The 25657-nt window shown below is 37.0% G+C and overlaps 1 protein-coding gene across 1 annotated transcript in view; it reads left to right on the top strand.

The window, feature by feature from the left end:
* Positions 1-25657, top strand: part of RASA3 (RAS p21 protein activator 3) — a 232677-nt gene that overhangs the window by 83008 nt on the left and 124012 nt on the right. Inside the window, exon 2 of the mRNA XM_044670496.1 lies at positions 21366-21483. Coding sequence (XP_044526431.1) covers positions 21366-21483 — 118 coding nt within the window. The remainder of the gene's footprint in view (positions 1-21365; positions 21484-25657) is intronic.

A 25657-nucleotide genomic window follows, 5' to 3' on the forward strand; every position in this document is an offset into this window, starting at 1 on the left:
TATTGACTTAGAAAATCACAAATTAACATTATCTATGCTGTACTTTAAAATTTTAATTTTGTTAAATATTTCCCTAGATTTTCTTTTGGTTTGGGCTAAAGTAGAATGTTTCACTGGCCTCTTGCAGTGGCCATGAATTTGGCACCTCTGGTTGCAGGCTTCTTAACTCTAAATTAATGTCAAATTAGAAGTTGACTCTCTACTCCCATCACCATATGTTTCATGGCATAGGAAAAGAAGAGTGACAGAACTTGGCAGTGGTGTGAGATAATTTCTCTTGTGACATTTTGCCTAATATAATGCATTGGATGAACTACTGACATTATGCAAACGAGAAAATCACTCATCAGAAAATGTTCTCAACAATTGAACCAGTTGTGAAACATATTTTTTGTTTTAATACATATCTGCTCTCCTCATTGGTTTCCATGCCCCAAACATCCTTCTGTTCTCATGCTCTAAGATGAAGTTTAAAGGTAAATACATCAAAAACAGTGCAGAGGTAATGAATGTGATGGCATATTGGATTTGAGGACTTCCCATGGAGCCTTTGGCTCTAGAGAAGGGAAGGACACACATGCTCTGGTCCCTTGCGGAAGGGCATGCTGACCAGAGATTTATGGTTGCTGGGTAGGTTGTATAGGAGGAGGTCATTGTGCCAAGGCAGATTGGCAACCAACCCAGGAAAAGCCACCTACTCTATGAGCCAAAAGGAGCAAGAAGCGAAGGCTTCCATCCTACCCAACATGGGGACCAAGAAACTTTCACATGAAGGTCTGCTGCTGATCCCTTCTTCAAATAGTTGTCAAATGCATTCTTTGTTCAGTTGCAAGGCACTGTGCTTGGTGCTGGGGGTAGGGAGGGGAGTTCATAGTGAGAATATTTTGACCCTACTAGTCTCTGATGTTTAGGGAGATTATTGTCTACTACTGAAGTTATAGTAACAGGCAGATGGTACCGGCTGATGGAGCTTAAGGTGATAGGAATATTGATTTCAGCTTTAAAGGGGGAACTAATATTTTATGATTTGGGGCCATTGGAAGTAAAGAGATTCCAGGAAAATGAGGGACTGAAGAGTAGGCAGAGTATGGTTTAGGTTTAATAAAGCACTTTGAGGCACACAGAGGAATGAAGACTGTTATATGCCTAGAGTTTGGGGTGTCAGGATAGGGGCGGGACTTGAAGATGATGTTGAAAGGAAGTTGTTGAAAATTGTGAATCACATCAAGAATATAAATTAAAACAAAAATGAAATTCTGGAATTTGTTTTTTCCCAAAAGTATATTCTGCAGTTTTATATCTGCCATATGAGATCTATTTCTTGGTACTCCACATAAGATGACAAATTATTCTATGGGGACCAGATATTTAGAGGGAAGATAAAATTGGTTAGATAACATATTTTTGGACTAGAATATAGTACCAGACAAAAATTCTGGGAAATTTAAAGGGCATATTTGCTTGATATTTGGTTTTCATCTTGCCTTGATTTCTAAAGCCTTCTGATTAGCCTCCCTGACTCAAGTCTGTCCTCACTCTACCCCATCCTCCACTCAGCAATCAAAGTGATCATCCTAAGCACAAATCTGATTATGTCACTTCCTTACTCAATAAACTCCCATGGCTCCCTGTTGCCTCCAAGAACAAATATAACATCTTCTCTTTGGCTGTTAAATCCCTTCAAGTCCTGGCCTCTTCTGACCTTTCCAATATTCTTTCGCCCTATTCTTCTTTATGTACACTATGATCCAGTGACACTTATCTCCTTGCTATTATTCTTTGTACAAGACTTTCCATATTTTAATTCTGTTTATTTTCACTGGTCTCCTTGCCTGGAATTGGAATTCTCTCCCCACTCATTGTTGCCTGTTGGCTTCCTTCAAGTGTCAAACAAAATCCCACCTTCTTTAGAAGCCTTTCCTAGTCCTTTTTAATGCTAATACCTTTTTCCTATTGATTATTTCCATTTTTTCCTATATATCTTGTTTATACATAATTATTTCAATGTCTCCTCATTAGACTGTGAGCCCTTGAAAGCAGGGACTGTTTTCACTTTTTTATTTTTGTTTTTTTGTATCTCTCCAGTACTTTGCATAGTTTCTGTCATATAGTAGGTGCTTTATAAATGCTTGTCACTTGACTAAAGAGCTCTTAGATTTTAAAAATCTACACTTTCTATATCTCCCCATTTCCTTTCCCTTGAGAATTTTCTCCATTTATTTAACTCCTTTGAATATTGTATACATTTGTCTGTTTAATCAAATCAGATCATGGCATAGTACAAAGAATACTGAATTTAGAGCCTGAGAACCCAGGTTAAAACCTGGCTCTGCTACTTAATATCTTACTACTTACCATTAAACCAAAGAAGTTATTTGACCTCTCTCTGCCTCAGTTTCCTTATCTCTCAAATGAGAGGATTAGATCTGGTGGTCTTTAAGGTTCCCTTCAGCTTTAAGTCTATGATTCCATCATCTTCTTATCTTTAAGATCCCTTCAATCTAGGGGCTATAGGATTTCATGATATGAAGCATCACAGATATTTATTTATAAAAATAATACAAATATGGTTCAGAGGAGGAAGAGGAGGAGGAAGAAGAGGAGAAGAGAAGAGAGAGGGAGGGAAGATAGAAAAGAGAGAAAGAGGCAGATAGAAATCATGAAAATAAGAAAGCTATTTTTTAAGATTTTATTTATTAGTTTAAATTTTTTTTTCCGTGGTTACATGATTCATGTTCTTTCCTCCCCTCTTCCTCCCTCTTCTCATAGCTGACAAGCAATTCCACTGGGTTATACATATATTATCACTTGATATCTATGTCCATATTATTCATTTTTGCAATAGAGCAATCTTTTAAAACTAAACCCTCAAATCATATTCATATAAATAAGTGATAAATCATATATTTTTCTTCTGCATTTCTATTTCCACAGTTCTAAGAAAGCTATTTTAGATAATATCTAAGGTCCTTCCTAGCTTATATATTACATGATTCTAAGGAGGTGGCAATTGAGATAGAGCTTGAAATATACTTACTATTTCAACAAATGTTGTAAATAGGAATTAGGGAGGGAATCCTAGTCAAAGTGAGAACAGCGTTAGTGAGGGGTGTATATTGGGGAAGGAGGAACTGTCCCGTTTGGCTAAAGTGCAAAGTATATGCAGGGTAGAAAGTGGGAAGCTAGGTTTTATAGAGGACTTAATTAAAAAAATTAATCATAGGAGATTTTTCAATTAATTAATTAATTTAAAATAAAGCCCTTACTTTCCGTTTTGGAGTCAATAGGCAGAAGAGTGGTAAGGGTAGGCAATGGGGGGTCAAGTGACTTGCCCAGGGTCACCCAGCTGGGAAGTGTCTGAGGCCAGATTTGAACCCAGGACCTCCCATCTCTAGGCCTGGCTCTCAATCCACTGAGCTACCCAGCTGCCCCACCCTTCCTGATTTTTAAAATTTGAATTTGCTGAAAATTAATTAAGTGCCCGTTCTACATTTACTTTTGTTTAAAAAAAATTTTAATTTTAATGACAAATTTCCAAATAATTTTTCCAAAGTTATATGATCCATATTATCTCCCTCCCTTCTTCCCTTCCCCCTCCCAGAACTGACAAGCAATTTAATCTGGGTTATACCTGTATTATCACACAAAACATATTTCTATATTATTCATTTTTGTATACACTTACCTTATTTGGAACAAGTCCATAACCATAGCTTCATTATAGACTGGATGGTATCCTCCCCAGGTTATCCCAGGCAGATGCCATCTACCTAAAAGGACCTCAGATGTCTTGTTTTCTGGGGACCAGATTAGCTTGGTACAGAGAGAAGTTCATCACTAGAGACCTAGCCAGAACAACCTACAAATCCACCTAATAAGGTATCTGCAAGTGGGTATCTAAAGACCTCTTTATTTGTGTGAAGAGAATACATTCTGATGAAATAACACAATTTGTAAAAATATTGAAATATTCAGATTTTAGAATATTGATTTTATGAGGAATATAACTATCACTAACCCCAAATTTTATTTATATGGTAAACAGACTGTATTATATAAATTATATACATTTTATTATAAATCATATATAGAGATATAAATAAATAAAATTTAAAATTTTCCTTTAACAGATATTTCATTGACTCTACTTGCCTCCCTCTTATGAGAGGGAGAAAGGAACAGCGAGGGAAGGAACAAAACCACTGTGGCAAATATATAATGGTTAAATAAATTCTTATGTTGACTGTGTGCAAAAAATAGAAGAAAAACACAGAAGAAAAACATTTCCTTGATCACATGGTTCAGTGAGGATATGATTAGGGATGTAGATTCTAAACAATCACTCTAGTGCAAATATCAATAATATGGAGCTAGGTCTTGATCAATGACACATGTAAAACCCAGTGGAATTGCTTGTTGGTTTTGGGAGTGGGGAGAAAGGAGAGAGGAGGGGAAGGGAAGAACATGACTCATGGAACAACAGGCAAACAACCCAAATTAAATAAATAAATAAACTTAGAAGCAATAAATAAATAAAAAATAAATGTTTTCAGTCTGTACCCTGAGTTTATCACCTCTCTGTCAGGTGTTGTATCCCAGACTTTCTTAAACTTCGTGTGTGTGTGTGTGTGTGTGTGTGTGTGTGTGTGTGTGTGTGTGATAGACCCTTTTGGAGATGCTATCATTGTTTCACTTTCCTATTTCCTATTTCCTTCTAATTGGTTTTCTGATCTAAGTTGCCATATTTTAATCAAGCCTCCCTTCAAGATAATTCTATTTGACGTCATGGACTTTAAGGAAGCTGAATTATAGGAAAGATACCTGCTCCTATTCTTAAAGTAGAGTTAAGAGATTTGTATGAAGATAGGTGGTAGAATTAGTATTGAACATTTGAGTTCCAAATCTCATTTTCCCACAAAGCCTTTCATGGGCCTCTACCAAGATTCCCACAAGATGTGTGGTCAGCGTTACTCAGAATCCTTCTAGAGTTGGCAGAGGACATGGGCAGAGAAGCTGGGTTGGGAGGAGAAAAGAAAGCAGAAAACCTAAACTTCTTAATACTTACTGTTGAATCCATTACTAAAAGAGTCAGAAATGATGTTTAGAACATGAAGTTCATAGTGACTTTTTCAGCCCAATACACTTTCCTGTCCTGTCTTGGGGCAGGTGCATTTTTTTAAAGCTAGGTTAATGTTTTCTGAGCTGAAAACTCTTTAGGAGTGTTGCTTATGGGATACAGAGACTGATTTTTAGCAATTATAATTTTTGGGGGCAGAGCGAAGTCATTATAAAGTCCTTTATGTGTTTTTATAGTCATGCTTTGTTTGGATTCACTAACATTGTTTTTATAGACTTTTTTTTCTGTTTCTCACATGTATATTAGATGTGTTAATATTGTTTTTATAGTCACATTTTGTTCTGTTTCTTATATACATTATGGATGCATTAGTTTTATTACCAGTGCAACATTAGGATATTATATGACCATTCAGGATTTCATTGGCAGAATTGAAATTTGAATGTTTGAATAATTTGTCTGGAAAATATAATTTGGGGAAGGGCAGGAGTGTTTCAATTCAGAGCTGACATTTTATTGTCAAAATATGGGAACTGATAAATGATAAAAATATAAATTATAAAATAAATAAACTAATAAATGTGCTACAACAAAAAGCTTTAATGGTTCCTTAATCTTCCCTGAAAATGGAGCAAAACAGACCCTTGAGTGTGGTTAAGTATGTAGTTTTTGTATATATACAGAGAGCTTTCTTTCAAAGCCAGGTGCAAGTCTGAAGGGACTCTTGGATGAATCAGAGGTTTTATGTTACTTGAGTATCAACATCTGTAGAAATAGATGGACCTTAGATGTGGTAAACACTTAAGAACACATGTGCAATTCCTCTTGTGAAAGAGATCAAGGGTAATGGTGATATAGGCAGTCTTCTTCCTTTGGGTTGTGGGTGAGGGGTTGAGAGTTTGGTTTTTGAGATATTACTTGGCAAAAAGCAAGTTTTAGGTTGCCCAGTGTACCCCAAGGACTCCTTTCCAGAGGAGAGCAAATCAGAAGGAAGCCCTGTGGGTACTATTCAGATAGGCAGTGCAGGCTTAGCTCTAACGATGGCTAACACCGTCACTTCCCCAATTTCTGGTGTGTGTGTGTGTGTGTGTGTGTGTGTGTGTGTGTGTGTGTCTAGAAGAGTAGGACAAGGACATAAACCATAGAGACAAACAGAGACACTTATGATATAGCAGAACAAAGTGATGGACTTAGAATTGGGTCCAAGATTCAAATCCCATCTCTGGTACTTATTACTAATGTGACCTTGACCAAGTCACTGTTCTCTTTGGTTATGAAATGACATGATTGTACTAGGTGATATCAAAGGCTCTTCTTGCCCAAAGTAATTTTTCCTTTGCTGCTTGTTACTACATTTGGATTTGCTGAAGGTAAATGAAGAGTACCCACTGTGTCTTCTCTTATTTGCAACCTCTTTGTTGAGTTCCATGAAAGCATTTTCTCTCTATTATTTCCCTGCCTTCTTCTAGGCAGGTCTTTCTTACGTATAAAAACAGCAAACTTTTCTCAGGGATGTTTAGTGAGGAAGGAATGCACTACCTCTTGAAGCAGCCCATTCCACTTTGGGATCAACTTTAAGCATGTCCTCAGTCAGCGAAGCAACCCAGTGGGGAGAGCATTGAACATGGAGTCAAGAAGACCTGAATTCACATCCAGACTCAGACTCTTCCTGGCTGTGTGACTCTGGGCAAGTCATTTAACCTCCATTTGCCTCAGTTTCCTCATCAGTGGAGATAATAATAGTATTTACCTCTCAGGAGCGTGACGAGGATCAAGTGAGATAATAATAAAGAACTTAACATAGTACCTGGCATACTGTAAGTGTTATATAAATGTTAACTTTATTACTATTAAATATTAGAATATTTCCCTTAGCATCAAGGCTTGTTTACCAATTGTTCTTAGTTTTTCTGCCCTCTGGTTTCAAGCAGAACCAGCTTAATCTTTCTTCTGAATGGCAACTAGGGAGCAGCAGCTTCAAATACTTGAATACAACTATGATATTTTCCCTGACCCTAAAGACTTAGAGCTTGTTTCATTTTATTGAATTTGTACCCCCAGAACCTCAAACAGTGCCTGTCCTGTCCTGTAAGTAGGTTCTTAATAAATGCTTGTTTTTTTCAGAGATTGACAATATTTAGCCTAGAAAATCATTCCCTTCAACTAGTTATTGTATGGCATGATTGTTCCACCACCTTGGTCATCTTCTGGACGTCATTAACTTGTTTATGTCTACTCTTTGAAATTGCATTGAGGGGGCAGCTGGGTAGCTCAGTGGAGTGAGAGTCAGGCCTAGAGACGGGAGGTCCTAGGTTCAAATCTGACCTCAAACACTTCCCAGCTGTGTGACCCTGGGCAAGTCACTTGACCCCCATTGCCCACCCTTACCAATCTTCCACCTATGAGACAATACACTGAAGTACAAGGGTTAAAAAAAAAAATTGCATTGAACAGGACCTTCTTCACCATTTCTAAGAACTGTAGCTTCTCAGACATCTGAGGCATTTTCATAATAATTCTCTGGTAGGTTTTTCTCATTTTCTTCCTTGTCCTCCTCTTCCCTTCACCATTTCCCTCCCCCTAAATAATAGGGAAAATTTATTGCTTGTCTTTGGGCGTGGAATTACTTTGTGAATGTGAATGGTATGTGTTGAGAGGGAGAATCATGGATATAGTTGCTCATACCAGTTTTGGAGTATTGATGTTGCTGTAAAGTATGGAATGCCACATAATGGTCACATAATTGGAGGTACCATGAGTAATTTTATAAAGCACAATTGAAATATGAAGAAAGTATGGTACTGGCAACAATTATGAATTGGCCCCTGTACTCAGCAGGTGGCTAGTCTTTTATTATTTTTTACATATATTATATATATATTTATGTATATTACATATATTTTACATATGTATTTTTACATATATATTATATATATTACATACATTACATATATAAAAACAATTTCCTTCTATTACTATATATGCTGTATTTTGTAGACTGCTTTTTTTATTTATGAAATCAGATTTCAGTTCACTCCAATAAACAGTTAAGCGCCTGCTATGTTTAAGGATCTGTGTGCTAAGTACAAAATGCTGGCGAGTGCTCTGATTTTTTGTTGTTGTCATTTGGTCTCCTTTCCATGATCAACTTTCCTTAAATAATTTTTTTAATCCTAAAATTAAAATCTGATTTTGAAGATAGGATGTTTCTCTGAAACAATAATACAAATTCCTTTGTATGTCTAACTGGTGTTTAATTTGCCAAGTTATTTTAGGTGCTAGAGTGATTGATGAATCAATCAATTAATAGTCAACAGGTGGGGAGGGGGTGGTTGCAGCTAGGTAGCTCATTGGATAGAAAGTCTGGCCTGGAGATAGGAGGCCCTGGGTTCATATATGGACTCAGACCCTTCCTAGCTGTGTGATCCTGAGCAAGTCACTTAATCCCAGTATCTTAGTTCTTACCACTCTTCTGCCTTGGCACCAATACTTAGTATCTATTCTAGGACAAAAGATAAGGTAGTTGTTGATTTTTAATAGTTTTTTAGATTTTATGGTTTTAATGGTTTTTAATAGGCATTTAATAGGTCAACAGGCATTTGATTGCCTACTATATGCCAGCTGCTGTGTTAGGCTCAACTTTTAAATGAGACCCCCAGAATTCCAAATAACACATTTCCCACTGAGATCCGGCAAAAAAAGATCGGTCTTTTTTTTCAGTGGATCTGTAAACATAGTCAACTTCTAAATTGCAGGAATTTGGGGATAAAAGAAAAGGATAAAACTAGTTGCATTGACAAAAAGCCAATTTGGGGCAGTCTCCTATTGGCATAAGAGTGTACATTCAAAAACAAATGCATTCAACTCAATTTCAACTCCCCATAGTTCAGTCAACTGCACCTCAAAGTTCAAATTTGGATCTTCATGATCCAGTGAAGGCTCTTCAGGCATCTTCATGGTGCCTTCACCAAATAGGTTCGTCGTCTGGATTCTGGGGAGATGGCAAAATCCTTATCCTGAAATTACTCTCAAAAGAATTTAAACTTTACATTATAGATTATAAAACATACATTTCCTTCTAAGAATGATACAAAAGTGAAACAATCCCTGTCCTTAAGGTTCACAAGTAAATACAGGATTTTACAAAATAAATGTAAAATAATGGGAGAGGGACACACCCAAACCTGAGAAGATCAAGAAAAGCCTCTTTAGATGATAACACAAACTGAACCTTGAAGGGAAATTGGTTTCTAAGGGAGGATTTGAACCCAGGTCTTCCTATCTCTATCTCCATTTCCTTTTCCTGTATTCTGTGTATGTTAAATAAATGCTGATTGCTTGCTTGCTTGCTTGACTGGCATGCAGTGTGAAGACCAGTTGAAAGTGGGTCAGAAATTTGACAAGAAGAGTCTTAGATATCATCTAGTCCAATCACATCATTTCATGACCAAGGAAACTGAAAAACCAAAGAGAACAGTGACTTGGTCAAGGTCACACTAGTAATAAATACCAGAGATGGGATTTGAACCCCAGTTCCAATTCAAAGTCCATTGTTTTGTTCTGCTACAGTCTTGGTGTTTCTATCCATGTTCATGGTTTGTGCTACTCTTATAGGCTCATTCACAAAAACACAGGCAGACATATGACATCCTTGAGCAAAACCAGCAAAAGAATGGGTCATTAGTTAGATGAATTAGAGATCGTAAAGTGGGGCAAGTAATTAAAGTGTAGAAGATGGTATAAAGTTGAGCTGATTAGAGTTGAGATTCTGAAGGGGAGTCAAGTGACCTGGGGAAATAGACAGGTGGAAGGATTGAAGGTTAGGGTAGAAAATAGAGAATAAATTTAGATTGGGTGAGATACAGGGCAAGACCCAAGGACATCTTTAGGAATTAGTTCAGGAAGAAATATCTATTCTAGACTCTTTCTTACTTTGTTTTTTTCCATGATGTAGAGGAAAACTGTATTTGAAGTCGGAGGAAACCTGAATGAATCTTGACTCCAACACTTTCTAAGTCAGTTTAGTTCCCTGACCCTCAGTTTCTTTGTTTAAAAAAATGGATATTCTAATACTTGGACTGCTCACCTCAAGAGGGTTGTTATAAAGAAAGTCATTTATAAACCATTTGTCATAGAAATGTGCATTATATAGATTTGTTATTATCTTGTGTATTAGGGACATTTTGCTTAGCTAGATTTTCCCCCAAAGGAAGCATTATTACTTTAGTTTCACCTTTTTTGTATGCCAATTTCTTGATGCATTCCCCTGGCATGCATTCATTTCCAAGCCAAATGTCTGGTTCACCTTTTATTCTACGTTTTTTAATGGGAACCACAGAAAATATTCAAACCATTAATAAGCAATGAAGAACATCTGTTGTAGAGAACACTAAATATTTAATAACCCTGCTAAATTAATGGGTATTTTCAAATTGCCTTGACCACAAAAACAGTGTCGAAATTGAAGTGAGCTGAAAATATTTACACATCCTATGTGAGTAATTTAAAGGTCAGCCTTGCTTTGTTGAGTCGAGAAATGACAGAATCTTCATGCACTATTCAGTTTTAGACTGTTAATGAAACAGATTTCTTTTCTTTTTTGGAGATGGTAACAGAATTTTCCATTCAGCCGAGCTAAGAATTACAGAGAGAGAATGAAAGATGATTAATAACGTCAACTTTCTCCTCTTTAAACCGCTTTCTACTATTAATATCCTGAAGTATTGAGTGCCGATAGCATAATGTTTTGTGCCCACACCCTCCTGTAACCCTGATGATTTGTTTCTCTGGAAACTGAAAAATTAGTGATCTAGAATAGGAAAAAGAGGGAAATAATTCTGGGAGGTAAGGCAGTATGACTCAAACCTATTAGAGGAATATCCAAATCGTAAGAACATCTGTGGCTATTTGAGAAGGAATTGCTCAACAAGAGAGACCTTAGACTCATATGTTTGAATAGTTTAAGTTATTTGAATGAGTCTTACTTCAGTTTTACATGAAACAGTTTAAAACAGCAAGGGTTGGCATTCTGTTACGACTCCTGGCTTTGTTAAATATTCAATGATTAATGATTTTACAGATGAGGAAACTGAAGCAAACAGGGTTAAGGGACTTGTTCAAGGTCACACAGCTAGTACATGTCAGAAGCCAGATTTGGACCCCTGAAGATGAGTCTTTCTGACTTCAGACTCAACACTCCATCCACTGTACCACCTAGCTGACATTTAGTTAATATTTAATAAATGCTACTTGACTTGACAAAACGGGATGGAGATTTCACTAATCATCATGATGAATGTGTTTTCCCTGGGATCATTTCTACTAGTGTTCAACAAACTGGGAGATGGTGTTTGTACTGATAATTCTTTTCCTTAGTTGTGCTTCATTTAATTACCCAGTATTTAAGAAGGTATTAAATAAAAAGACCAAAATATTTACCCTTCATTAGCAAAGAGTGAACACAAGCACAATCGATCATATTGCCAGTCCTAGCAAAACATTTCTCTATGTTAATTAGTCCCTATTGGGAGAGTGTCCATCAGGGAAATAATTCATTGATGTAATCTTTGGGTAGTTGACTGATGTTGATGGACTTTGTAAAGCTTGAGAGTTATAATCAACAGGTTGCTGCTGGTGAGGGAAGGGAAAGAACATGAGTCATGTAACCATGGGGAAATACCCTAAATTAATTAATTAAATAAATTAAAAAAAATAGAAACTAGGTTCTTCTAGTATTCCATCTCTACACTTTTGTATAGTAAACTTTCATTTTGACACATGAAAAGGGCTCCCCTTGCCCACTCTAGTCATGGGACTGACTAAATTGCTCTGAACCCCTGTAAAATGATGGAGTTAGACTCAGTGATCTTTGAGGCTTCTTTCAGCTCAGACTTGCATTCTGTGGTTCATTGATTCTATTTTACTTGGGTCTTTGAATAAGACATTTAAAAATATTTTTTAAAACCCTTACCTTCCATATTAGAATCAATACTACCTATTGGTTCCAAGGCAGAAGAGTGGTAAGAGCTAGGCATTGGGGGTTAAGTGACCTGCCCAGGGTCACGGAGCTAGGAAGTGGCTGAGGCCAAATTTGAACCCAGGACCTCCTGTCTTTTGGCCTGGCTCTCAATTCAGCAAGTCATCTCATTGCCTCCGAATAAGATTTATTCTTAAACTCACCACTCAACCTGAATGATTACCCAGGCTGTCAATTTGCTGATTCTTGTCACCAGTGATGCTTTTCACCATTACCTAGATTAGTCAGTTCAGCTGGAAATCTGATTTTCCAGACTTCTGAATCAGTATGCAAGAGGCAGTTTGTAACTTGATTTAGAAATCTAATCTGGTCTGGGTTTTATGGATTTTTGTTCTACTTAATATCAAACACTAAAATAGCAAGGCAGTAAAGACAAATCTATTCAAGGAAATAGAATGTTTTAATCATAAAACTGTCCGGTTTTGAAAATGGACTCTCCTGTTGTTACAAGATGCTGAATGGTCTAACAGGATTTGTAGATGAGTTTGAATTACAAATTGTCATAATGACTAAGAGGCATCACTGCCTAAAGAATGAGAGTGTTAAAAATGGTAATTTCTTCAGATGTTTTTCTGCGATAAATGCAGGCCATTTACTCTTCATGACACAAGAAGAATCGCATTGTTGTTAATAGTCCCCAGGAGTATTTGTACTTAGATATGAAATTTTTTTATCTTTTTTTTTTTTTTTTAAAGGAATGCTGGGGGAAAAAAATTGCTGTTAAGTCATAAAGAAACAAATGTCCTTTCTCCAAAGCAGTCTGGGAACTAAAGGAAGCTAGCAATCCATTGTACATTAAATATGCTTCATATATGATTCCCTGCATTTGATCTCTACTAGTCATTCAGTGAAAACAAACACTACCCCGAGAGTATTCTCATTGTCCTTTCCTCCATATTCTCTGTAGACCAGCTGAATTGGTCTACTAGATTGCCTGAATGTATCATGATCTTACCCTTCTTACCATGGTTAAGTTTTCTTTCAGACCTCACAATGCACTGGCTTTTGTACTATTCTCAGGCATTATGTAGCACCTGTTTACTGTAATAGGTGTTTGCAAACTCCATGAGAACAAGGACCATCTTATCTAAACTGTTTATCTCCAAAAGTATCCATCACAGGACCCTACCACTTGAACTTAATAAATATTTGTTGAATGGATCAAAAAAATGAAGAAATGGCCTAGTTTTCTCCTGGCTAAAGTTTTTTCCATTTCTATTTTATTTTATCCTCTCCCTCCACATACTTTTATTCCTTTATTTCCCTTAGTGTTTATCTTCTTAGGGATTAGTGACTGTATTTGTGAATTTGTGTATGTGTAAAATTGGGTCTTCTGCTGCCCTTTCCTGTTTTTAGTGGCAATTCCTCAAGTCTATTACAAAAGCTTCCTTTGTCAGGAGATGGTGATGGTGGAGTGGTGCTGGTGGTGGTGGTAGTGGTAGTAGTACTTCTCTCCTGTCCTACCTTATTTCTTTCTTGCTTCATCATTATGAAACCTAATCTATTTTTATTGGTCTTTGCTTCCATCTTGGGCATTATTAGATCATGTTTATTTTCAGTCCTTTTAAGATACTTCTTTTTAAAGTCTTTTAAACATTTCTTTATAAACATAATTCTCCCAGCTCGAAGATACACTTGTGCCATGCAACTTTTAGTCTGAATTCTTCCTTCTTCCCAGGTCCAGCCTTTATACAAATAAAGTCTCTTGGGTTCTCATCCCCTTTCTCGTCCCTTCCCATTTTTCAGGAGAGAGTCTTCCTTGGCTGTACCTTGGAAATCTTCTTTCTTATTGATTCTTCTCCTCCTCCATATTTACCGAATTCTCAAGCACTTTCTTTGCTGAGTTCAAATAAACAGAACATTAGCCCTTGATGTGTTTACGAATTGTAGTGGTGTAATTTAATGAACATTTATTAATGGTCTACTATTATGTGCTAGTCAGTGGGGATACAAAGGGAAACACACACACACACCACCACCACCACCACCACCACCACCAAATCCTGCCTTCAAAGAGTCTACATTTTACTGAAGGATGCAAAGAGGGGAAAATGATATACATTGGCTTATTGTTTGCATGACAATTCAAGATATTTAATAACATGGGAAAAGCAAATATAAAACCATAAGCATAAGGAGTGAAAGCTTTAAATGATGAGAAGGGAAAACTTTTTTTCATCCCAGTGGGGAAAATAATACTTTTCTATACTTGCCCACAAGTTGGCCATTTTCTATCCAGTGAATGTTTGATTGTCTTCAATAATGTAGGCTTGTTTTTGTCTTTTTTAAAAAAATCATACAAATATCTGAATATAATATTTTTCTTTTTCAGGGAATGTGAATGAAAAATCTTTACTTCCAGAATATTCTTTTTGTAGGCCATTCACTAAGTTATGTGTCTATGAAAGGGAGAAATATATTCAAAGAGGTCATGACTCTCTCTCTCACCCCCAATGGCCTGGGCACAGTTCCACTTTAAACTTAACATCTGGGCTCTGGGTTCCCTGTCTAGGTTTGTTTTGTCTTCCTGTCATACTTGTTAAGTTAGCTTGCTGACAGGATATGTAGGCATGCAACCGTAACAAAGTGAATTATTGCTAATGATAGCTTATGCATGATGCTCTTTCAGATTATAATGTTTGTTTTGGTTCCTGTGCTGCAGTCCTACTTGTTTATAATTGAATATCAGCCCATAGAAATTTTAATTGTTGTCTTTCTCTTTTCTCCACGCTGATTGTTTATGTTTAAAGTTATGGTTTTGATTAGGTGTACACATGTGTGTTCTCCACCCTCTTCTTACCACTTCCTTTGGTAAATCAGTAAAAACTGTTACTTGCTTTTTTTTTTTTTTTGCAAAAATTTCATTGTTTCATAGGTATGGGGAAGGGACATCAGAGCTCATCAACTCCAACCTTCTCATTTATAGATGAGGAAAATGAAGCCAAAGAGATTAAGTGACTTGTCTAGGATCACACAGGTAGCTAGTAGCAGCTCTAAACTCAGCCCTCTTTTTTCATTATGTCATATAATTTAAAATGGATGTTCTACCTCAGCTATGAGAGCTGCGGTTATAAATCTTAGGATCAGTGTTGTATGCATGGCTTCCTCACATGAAAATGTTTTGGGGTTTGGTTTTTCAAATGAAACCAAAGTGTATTTCTTCTTAAGTTAGGACTGAGAAAAGTTATACTTATAGGATCAACTATTTAGAGCTGAAAGGGACCTCAGAGGTCATCCACTCTAACTCTCATTTTATAGATGAGGGAACTGAGGTCCAGAGAGTTTAAGTGTTTTGCCTAGGTCACTCAGGTAGAATGGAGTCACTAGTAGAGATGGGAGTTAAACCAAATTCCTCTGACTCCAAATCCAGTGATCTTCTGATGACACCAAGCTACTATGCCACCTCTCAGTGGTTTGGAGATGTTATGGATTTAAATACTCCCAACAATGCAGATCATGAGCCATCCATACCTCTTATACTGGGCAACTCTTGTCCATGTCTTCTCACAAATCTTCCAGGGCAGGGTCTATCCCCTATGAAAGGGACTGCAATTTGGAAGATAGCCCCAGCTGTGCTTCTGGCTGGTTGTGTGATTCTAGGAAAGGCCTGACAACTTCTTGGTGAAAGCTAGTAAGTAATTTCAGTGTAGGGACCATATCTCATCTAAACTTTGTATCTCTCTGCTACCACCAGAGTGTTTCATATACACTAAATATTAAGAAAACCTGTGTTTATTTCATATTTCTGGGCCTCATTTTCCCCATTCTCTAATGCAGATAGCTTGACTAGACCAGCATTTTCTCACCTAAATTCTACCATGGATGAATAAACTACACTGACTTGTGCCAGTCTATGGAAATTCAGCTTTTGGGTTCAAAGTGGTTTAAGAGGAAAGAAAGAGAGAAATAGTGTTGGATAAAATGGGCCACATACAGAAAGAAAGAAGTAGAGGAAGGGGCCTCAAGTTTCACAAATATATAAATTTTAAGTAATCAAGACCTTTGGTGGTAAAAAGTTGCCATGCATATGACAGTTGATAAACATTGGAGTTCCATTCAGCTCTGAGTTCTGACCTAATCTTTAAAAAAAGAAAGTTAAAAATCCTTAAAATGTCATCAGAGACAGAAAAATCTACCTTATGTTTACATCCCATGATGTATCCTGCATGGAAAAGATTTTGGTTCACTCCATTCTCATTTAGCATAGTGGAGAAGAAAGAAATGCCGATGATGATGATGATGATGATGATGATGATGACATTCTCTTGAGCTAACCAATTTAACTGAGAAGCTTTCAACAACATTAATATGCATTTGTTGTTCAAAATGTCCCCTTTCACTAGAGGATCTTCTCCTCTAGGTAGTCAGGTAGGAAGGCTGGGATGATGCAGACACGCAAAGGCAGTTCCAACAATTGCTTCTGTCCCTCATTTGTAAACTCAGTGGTTTTAATTTTGGCTCAGATTAATTGCCCACCCTCACTGGTGTTGCCATTGTCATAGGAACCAGAATATAACTACATTGGCAAAAATAGATGGAGATAATGTGGTGCAAATCAGAGAGTAAGAATATCAGCTAATAACAAAGCAGTATTTTCTCATTAAAATGATGACTGTCTCAAAAGTTGTCTAGGGGCTCTGCAGGCTGTCAGTTTTGATGATAGATACCTTCCCCTCCTGTTGACAATTGTGTAAACAATTATGAGGAGCCTAAACTATGTGAAGAGAACACTTTAGGAAATACAAAGCTCAGATTTCCCGGAGTGGGCAGATATTACAAAACACAAGTACCTAAGAGAAGGGCAAACAGAGTAGACAAAGTTCTCTCAGAGAATATTGTCTACTTGGCTGGAGGGGGATATGAATTGGGAATACTTTGGTATAAGTGGTAGCCTTTAAGCTGGGCTTCAGAGGCTAGATAACTGGTAGAAGGGAAGAGATTTAGGGAACAATGACCAGAAAGATATGGAGTGTGTACAATGAGGGTTGAGTATTTGTGTGGAAGGCAAGTGAATGATATAAGATAAAGATGGTAAACGAGAATGGTACCAGATTTTGGAGACCTTGAATATAGACTAGATTCTATTTGATAGATAAAGGGAACCAATGAAGGATTATCAGCAGAGGAATGATGTGAACAGATCTGTCCAATTAGGAAGGTTAATCTGACAGCAGTTTAATTTGAGGTGGGGGTTAGGGAAGAGTGGAAATAGGAAAGTCCTGTTAAGAGGCTATTTTAATAGTTTATGTGGGTGGTAATGAGAACTTGTATTGGGGTTGTAGCAGTGGGAATGGAGAGGAGGAGACAGGATGCAATAGATATTTCAGGGGTAATATTCACAAGACTTGGCAACTGATTGGATGTGGGAGGTAAGGGGAGGGGGAAGAGTCAAAAATAAAAACATTTGTTCATAATAAAGGAGAACAAAGTCTCAGTTCTGTGTTCCTCACGAACGATGGCTTTAGGATATTGGAAAGTTGTTTTTTTATTGTTGTTGTTGGTTTTTTTTGGTGATGGTGGCAGTGAATTGGTCTTATTTTTTTTAAAGAAAACAACTTGCAGCTAAGTGTTTGGGCTTCATTTGGCACCACCTCCTCCCTCAAGGTTAAATTCTCAAGGGTGCTAAACTGAAGCTTTATAAATATCATCAATGCCTTTGCTCAGACACCAGAGAAAATTATTTAATTCTCAAATAACAAAAGTAGAATTTATAAAAGGTCACCACCATTCTTTGTGGGTCACTCCTAGGATCCCTTAGTCACAGGGTTGTGAGAGTGGATCCAGTATAAGAGAAATACAATCTGCCATTTCTGGGCATTTTGGTTTTCATCTGTATCAGTTCTGTGTTTGTTCTTACTCCAGAGAATGTTCTTCCTCCCCTGTATTACATTATAGCCTCTAGTAGGATTATATAATTCCATGCTTGTGAATATATTCCATACCATATATGCACGTGCATATGTGACCTTTCCCATGCTTCAAATCCTTCATAAAATCTGTCTTTTGACATTTAACGACTTCCTAGTGTTTGGCTTTGATACATATGCCTGTTAACAGATTGGCTTTTAGTGTGCGATTTTCTTTCTATGCTCATCTCTGGGTTTAAAAAAAATAGCATGGATTATGAAAATTTCCCTGTTTAAGTAAGTTTCAAAGATAATTCTGACTTTAAGCAAGTCCTTCCTTTAATTGTCTTATGGTTAATGAAGTTTCATATCTTATAGGTGAGAAAACTGGGGTTCATTAGCACTAAGTGGCCTCCTCAAAGTCATAGGATAATGAATTTAGAGCAGGAAGGCACTTTAAAGGACACCTTGTCCTACACCTTCATCTCATAGAGAAGGAACTGAAGCCAAGAGAGAATAAGTGACTTGACCAAGGTTACACAACTAATAGGTATCAGAGGTAGGATACAAACTGAACTTTTCCTGACTCCCAAGTCCAGGATGAGATTCAACAGACTAAGCTGCTATTCAGCCTCACACAGCTAGTTTAAATTGTATATGGAAAATTGAAAATTGACTTATGCTGTTTGGAAAGTGTTTAAAATTTAGAAACTTTGATTCTCTGTTTTGCTGAGTCAAAGTAATAAAGATTTTTTTTAAAAATGGAGTTAAACTGAAACTTTAAAGTGAAATTAAGTTGCTTTTTAAGGATGACTCAAATAACCTTTACTTTTAAATTTTACTTTTAATTTATTTTAATTTAAAACCATTTACTCATTTATTTATTTGCTTATTCATTAATCAATTAATTTATTTGTTTATTTATTCGCCCATTCATTTATCTATCTATCTATCTATCTATCTATCTATCTATCTATCTATCTATCTATNTTCATTTATCTATCTATCTATCTATCTATCTATCTATCTATCTATCTATCTATCTATTTGTCTGTCTGTTTATTTATTTATTTTTAAGCCCTTACCTTCCATCTTGGAGAAAATACTGTATATTGGCTCCAAGGCAGAAGAGTGGTAAGGGTAGGCAAGGGAGTCAAGTGACTTGCCCAGGGTCACATAGCTGGGAAGTGTCTGAGGCCAGATTTGAACCTAGGACCTCCTGTCTCTAGGCCTGGCTCTCAATCCACTGAGCTACCCAGCTGCCCCCTACTCATTTATTTTTAAATTTACTCATTTTATTTATTTTTATACTAATTTTAAACTATGTTTTAAAATATACTCGTATTTAAAGTAAGATAATCCATAGGTTCCTTTTTAGCTCTAGAATTCTTACTTTGCGATTTTCTGATTACTTTTTTTTTTTAAACATTTTTTTAAACCCTTAACTTTTATGTATTGGCTCATAGGTGGAAGAGTGGTAAGGGTAGGCAATGGGGGTCAAGTGACTTGCCCAGGGTCACACAGCTGGGAAGTGTCTGAGGCTGAATTTGAACCTAGGACCTCCCGTCTCTAGACCTGGCTCTCAATCCGCTGAGCTACCCAGCTGCCCCACTTCTGATTCTTTAATAACAACGATTTGAATCTGAAGAAAGACAACTTTTCTATTCCAGAAAAAAAAAAAGCTTGATTGAATATTGCATTGAATATAAAGTAAAAGTGGAGATAAGTGAAGGCATACTTGAGGGTAGTTGAAAGACAACTGGATTTTTAGAGAATGAGTTCCTGGGGTTGAGTCCTGCATTTGCTCTTTACTATTTTTGTGACCCTGGGCACATTATTTGACTTTTTTGGACCTTACTTTCTACAGACCAGATTTCCTCAGATATCCCTTCCAACTTTAAAAGCATGCAAACAAATATACAAAAACCCTTCTCATTCTAAATTGATTTCAAAGAAAGTCCCAGAAGGAAACAGAGGAGAGAGAGCATCAAAAACATTGCCTCAGACGTACAGTATGACCCCTGCTGAGGACAGAGGGCTTTGGCAATATAAAGCATCGACCCATAACCAGAGTGTTCTGCTGAATTATTAGAACTATACGGACACTTGCAAAAACAGAAATACTTGGAAACCCTTCTGAAGGATGGCTCCATCGGTGGGACCGCTTCCAGCTCTGGCTCGGGGTATTCCTCTGCTAAGGTCTAAAAGCTCAAGGCCTGAAAAGCATCTGATCTGTGTTCGTCCTGTGTGCTTTTGTAGCATCTGCCTGAATAGTTAGTCGGGGCGTTGCAGGTTTGAAGCAGAAAGCGGCCATTGCCATGGTGTGTCAGTCAGCTGGTGCTGCTGGAGCCCCCCATCATTTCATGTTGCTTTCCTTGAGCAGTGTCTGCCGAGGACATTTTACACAAGATGTCATTAGAAGCCAAAATGACTTCTGTTAGTGTCAGAGCCCTTTGGGAATCCGGAGACTGAAAGAGGCATTTGTTGCACTAGAGCTGACTTACACTGAACGGCAGATGTCCCATTAAAAAGCTACCCTTGTGACTGTTGCTTGAATTTCATTCATCTCTGTTCTCTTCCCATTCACAAATAAACGGTGTTGCTTCTTCCTCCTTCCCTCCTCCTTTTCCTTCCCCCCAACCCCCCTGCCACCTCCTCAAGTAGAATGCCCTGGTGTTGAGGGAGGGATTCTGAATAATAATCCCTAAGCAGACATAAGTGTAAATAAGGACCTCTTGCAGCATGGACACTTTCCACTTGGCCAGATGGATGTGTGCTCTTGAAGTAGAAATACTTGCCAGATCCCAAGGTGATTCAATGAAGTTTGGATGGGGAGCCTGGGAGGTGAAGGTGGGGGGAAAAATTGGGCTGAGGTCGGGTTTCCTCTTCTGAGATTCTGACTGACGGGTCTCAAGCAGCTGAAGGTTAAGAGAGTGGTTTGGGTTTGTAAACAGAAAGGTTAGGGCAGCCTTCTTTTCCATTATCCACCTTCTTCGACGGAGTGCTGGCAGTCTGAAATGTAAAAACTGGAGGGTTCAATTTGAGGGGAGAATATGGAGGGAGACGGAATTCTTTATCCCCTAGCTTGTGTCTGGTCAAACACATTTAGATTTTCGGACAAGGTTTACAACTAAAGTCAAATAATTTAATATTGACATAGCCTGAAAATAGAGGATACTGACAGCAATGTGTTACCTTATACTTGAAACAGGCACACGTGATTCTATTATTAGATGTTAACACATTACAGTAATAAGGAAATCAAGACCTTATAAGGCACCACTGAGCATTCAAACAAGGAAGCAGTCTGGTTAGTGTGAAACAAGTGTATCATGAATTGGAAATGAGTATGTGGACTAAATGTCTCTGTGCTAAGAAAAGTGTACATTTTATTTTTGTCTTTCAGGAGAAGCCAAAAATCTTCCTACTTATCCGGGGCCAAACAAGATGAGGGATTGCTACTGTACTGTAAACCTGGACCAGGAAGAGGTTTTCAGGACCAAAATAGTGGAGAAATCACTATGGTAACAAATCTTGTTGCTTTATATAATACCAATCAGTTCTTTTGTTTTGTTTCCAAAAAAAAAAAAAAAATCCTGACCATGTCAGTCTTTGCCCTCCTTTTTCACTAAGCTGAATTGGAGTTGGGGGCTGGGGGTGGGGAACAGCATGGAGAGATGGAATACATGAACGGTTGTTTCCTTGAGTTCTAAAGCTCAGGAGTTCCTGATCCTGCCAATTGCTAGTGTCCTCCCTCCCAGTGTCCCTTGCATTTAACAACTTTATGTTTTGTAATTAGTTGCAACTTTATATATGTAATAACTTTATATATGTTATATATATAACTTTATATATAATAACTTTATATATGCTATATATAAAGTTGTTATATAAATACATTTATTAACTTTATATTTATACTATATTTTTAAATGTACTTCTTGTCTCTCATTAGATGTATGCTTCTTTTGAATAGGGATTGTTTAATTGTGTTTTTATCTCCCTAGTGCCTGGCCTTAATAAATGTTGATTGATTCATAAAGCAGCCCTAATATGCTGGACTAATACAATAATAATAATAATAATAACAATAGACATATATAAAGAATCTTAGCCTTGGACTGGAAAATTTGACCAGATAAATGTTTCTATATCTTTCTTGACACCTTATTAATCTGTATTGAATATAGCCTTTTCAAATTGATAACAGTTTCGAGGGGGAAAATTCTTTGTCCTGTGGCAAGGCATCTTTTCCTTCATGTGTTCGGTGTTTGAAAAGAAAACCAAATTTAGGATTGTGCAGTTTAGAAATGAAAGGGGTCTTCGAGATCTTCTAGTCAAATCCCATATTTTACAAATGGGAAAAATGAATCCAGACATTTTGGTAATATTGTTATTATGGTATAAATTATCCTCCACTCTCTATCAGTTCATATGAGTCTTATCAGGTTTCTTTAAAACTATCCATGTCATCATTTCTTATAGCACAGTAGTGTGGAATTATATTCATACATCATAATTTGGAAACTATTGAAATTGTTTAGATGGGGGCATTGATATCTGTGATCTTCATTCAAGTGGTCCTGAGAAAGACCCAAAAGTCAGACTGATAATTAAGGTCCAAGGTCCCAAACTAGGTTCCTGGAATAAAAAAATCCATGCCCCTTTAAATACCTTGTACTGATGTGGAGTTCTGGAGATCCAAGTTTAAATCCTGTTTTTGACTCTTGGCTAGTCCTTTAATGTTAGGCAGATTATTCACCCTTTCAGGGTTTAGTTTCCTCATCTGTAAAATGGGAATGAGAATACTTGTGGTTGTTGTGAAGAAAGTGCTTTATACATTTTGAATATCTGATCAGAACTGCTTTTCTAGATAAGCAGTCAAAATCACTAAGTGACTGTGTATGGGATCAGAAGAAAGCCAGTAATCTATTTTGTGGAAAAGAAGAATCCAGAAGGAAAGACCAGAAATAAATCGTACTGGAGGCTGAAGAGTTAGTTGTGTAATCTAGAAACCCTGAGCTGCTGGTATGACATGGAAGTAAGGAGATGAAGGAGTGTTCAGGACTGGAAGCAGATACACATACACACACAGAGTGGAATTAAGAATGGCCAGTTTTAGAATGGCACGTCAGCCTTTCCATTTACAAGCCCAAACCCTCTATAACCTTCAGCTGCTCAGAATACTGAGAGAGCTGTCAGTGAAGAGCCATGAAGAGGAAATCTGATATCTCCTCTCCTATCCCTCTTTGCCTCCCTGCTAACTCCCAGCCTCTCCATACCAGATTCATTGAAGCACCTGAACATTTGGCAAATACTTACCCTTCAGGAACAGACTGCTCCAGCTGGCCCAATGGAAAGTGCCTACACTACAAGCAAAGTCTCTTTATTTATATTTGGATCTGTTAGTATCTGACTAGGCAATAGACAGAAAAGTACAAAGTCTGGGGAATAGTAAGATAGAAAGCATCTTATTTTAAAACTTATTTTTTAATTAATAAGTATTTTCTCTCTCTTTCTCCTCCCTTCCCCCCCTACCAACGAGAAAGAAAAAACAAAACAAAACTCTTGAAACAAATATGCAGTCAGGCAAAATAAATGCCCTTATATAGGTCATGTCCAAAAGCATATGCTTCCTTCTACATATTTTATTCATTACCTTTTGGTTAGGAGGCAGGTAGCATTCTTCATTATGGATCCTCTGGAGTCATGGTTAATCATTGGGTTGATCAGAATTTTTAAGTCTTTCAAAATTATTCATTTCAATAATATTGTTCTTAGAGTATAAATTGTCCTCCTGGTTCTGTTCACTTAACTCTGTATCAGTTCATTTGAATCTTGCCAGGTTTTTTCTAACCATCCATTTCATAATTTTTTATAGCTCAGTAGTGTTGTGTTACAGTCATACACCATCATTTGGAAACTATTTTATTTTAAAGAGGGTTGGATGGGGGCATTGAGATCTGTGATCTTCATTCAAGTGGTCTTGAGAAAGATGTTTTCAATGGCGCTATTCAGAAAGCAAAGAAGAGCTTCATTGTTGATTAGTAAGATTCTAATAGGAAGAAATTTTAGAGGCCATCCAATCCAGCCCCTTTATTTTACAAAAAAGGAAACTGAGCCATGGAAAGGTGAAGTGATTCGCCAAAGATCACACAATTATTCAATAGCGGAGACAGGATTTGAGTCCAGGACCTCTGCTGCTAAATCTTTCTACCCTGCTATAGGTTATCCAATCCTGAAATCAGTTTCAGGTTTAGAAATGTTTGGTTTGTTTTCACCAAATAGCTATTTTAAATTTGAATCTTAGCAGATGAATTGTATTCTTGCACATTGAGGCTTGTGAGTGGGAAAAATAACAAGTCCTGATGATTTACTATATATAATTTATAGAAAACTGTTAAAGATCTCCTGCTCCTGAGAGCGAACGTCAGAAGCATGTTTTCCTGTACTCCATATGTCTCGTTGTTGCTAATAGCTCTTCTTAATATGCTTTTAGTGCAGTTGTCTCTGTAGACGTGAAGATTTATTGATTGTTGTCATTTGTATTGTTTAAAAGTATGTTTTAGCATCTTTAAAAAAAAGCATTTTCTTGCTGAAACTCATTAAAAGAAAACAGAGATTGGAAGTATGGTGCCACTTATATATATCAGAACCTTAAAAACAACAGAACCCCCCCCAATGACGTTTTGTTGATTATCGACCTGATATAAGGCATGTGTGTGGGGGCGGCAGATTAAGCTGTGAGCAGGAAATTGTCTCTTTATCACTTGCAGAGGTGCTTTCTCAGTTTTACTTCAAAGGAAATATTTTTAAAAAAACTATTAATAGGAGACATACTCAGTACTGTAGGTTGGACTTGAAATTTTATTTTATTTTTATAAATCTTTGATAAGGCTCAGAACAAAAGCTTACTGATTTTTCAGCACTGTTACCTTTCTTCTTTATTTCATCTATTTATTTTGTGACACTCTCATGTATATTTCTAAAAAAAAAAAAGCAGAACATATTCAAACCTTGTCCATTTGGAACTTGTGTATCTGGCAATCTTCACTTTCAGCTACAGAACTGAGAACCTAAGAAGAAGGGAAAAATAAAAGTGATTTGATGGAGGCTGAACCGCCAAAGTAGAAAACCGCTTCCCCATTACCCAGACACACTTCAGGCTTTACTTAGAACCTATTTACAATGACTTTGCTCATAGTTCTCAAAAGTGGAAGCTTGGAGCCGTTCTTGGTTTTCAAGGGCAAAGTAGATTAGATGTAGTAAATCAGAAGAGGGGACGGTCTTGGATAGAGGAGTCTCATTGATAACCATAAAGGCTGACGATGATGGTGATGATAATAATAATAATAAAGGAGTGGATAGTAAAGTGATTAATTTGGAATTATTCTTAGAAAGTGAAGGAAAATATCCATATCTTTTGGCTCAGAATCAGAGACCTCATTGTTAGGCATTAACCTCAAGAAGATCAATGATGATAAAGAAAAGTGACATATATATGTATGTGTGTGTGTGTGTGTGTGTGTGTGTACACACATACATATATTTTATATACACACACACAAATATATACACACCAAAATATTCATAGCAGCTCTTTTCTGTAGTATTAAAGAACTGGAGGAGGCAGCTTAGCCTTTGGAGCGATAGCCGCAGAGCCGGTTACATCTGAGTTCATGGCTTGTTTCTAATACA

The sequence above is a fragment of the Gracilinanus agilis genome, chromosome 3, assembly GCF_016433145.1.
Source record: "Gracilinanus agilis isolate LMUSP501 chromosome 3, AgileGrace, whole genome shotgun sequence".
NCBI lineage: Eukaryota > Metazoa > Chordata > Mammalia > Didelphimorphia > Didelphidae > Gracilinanus > Gracilinanus agilis.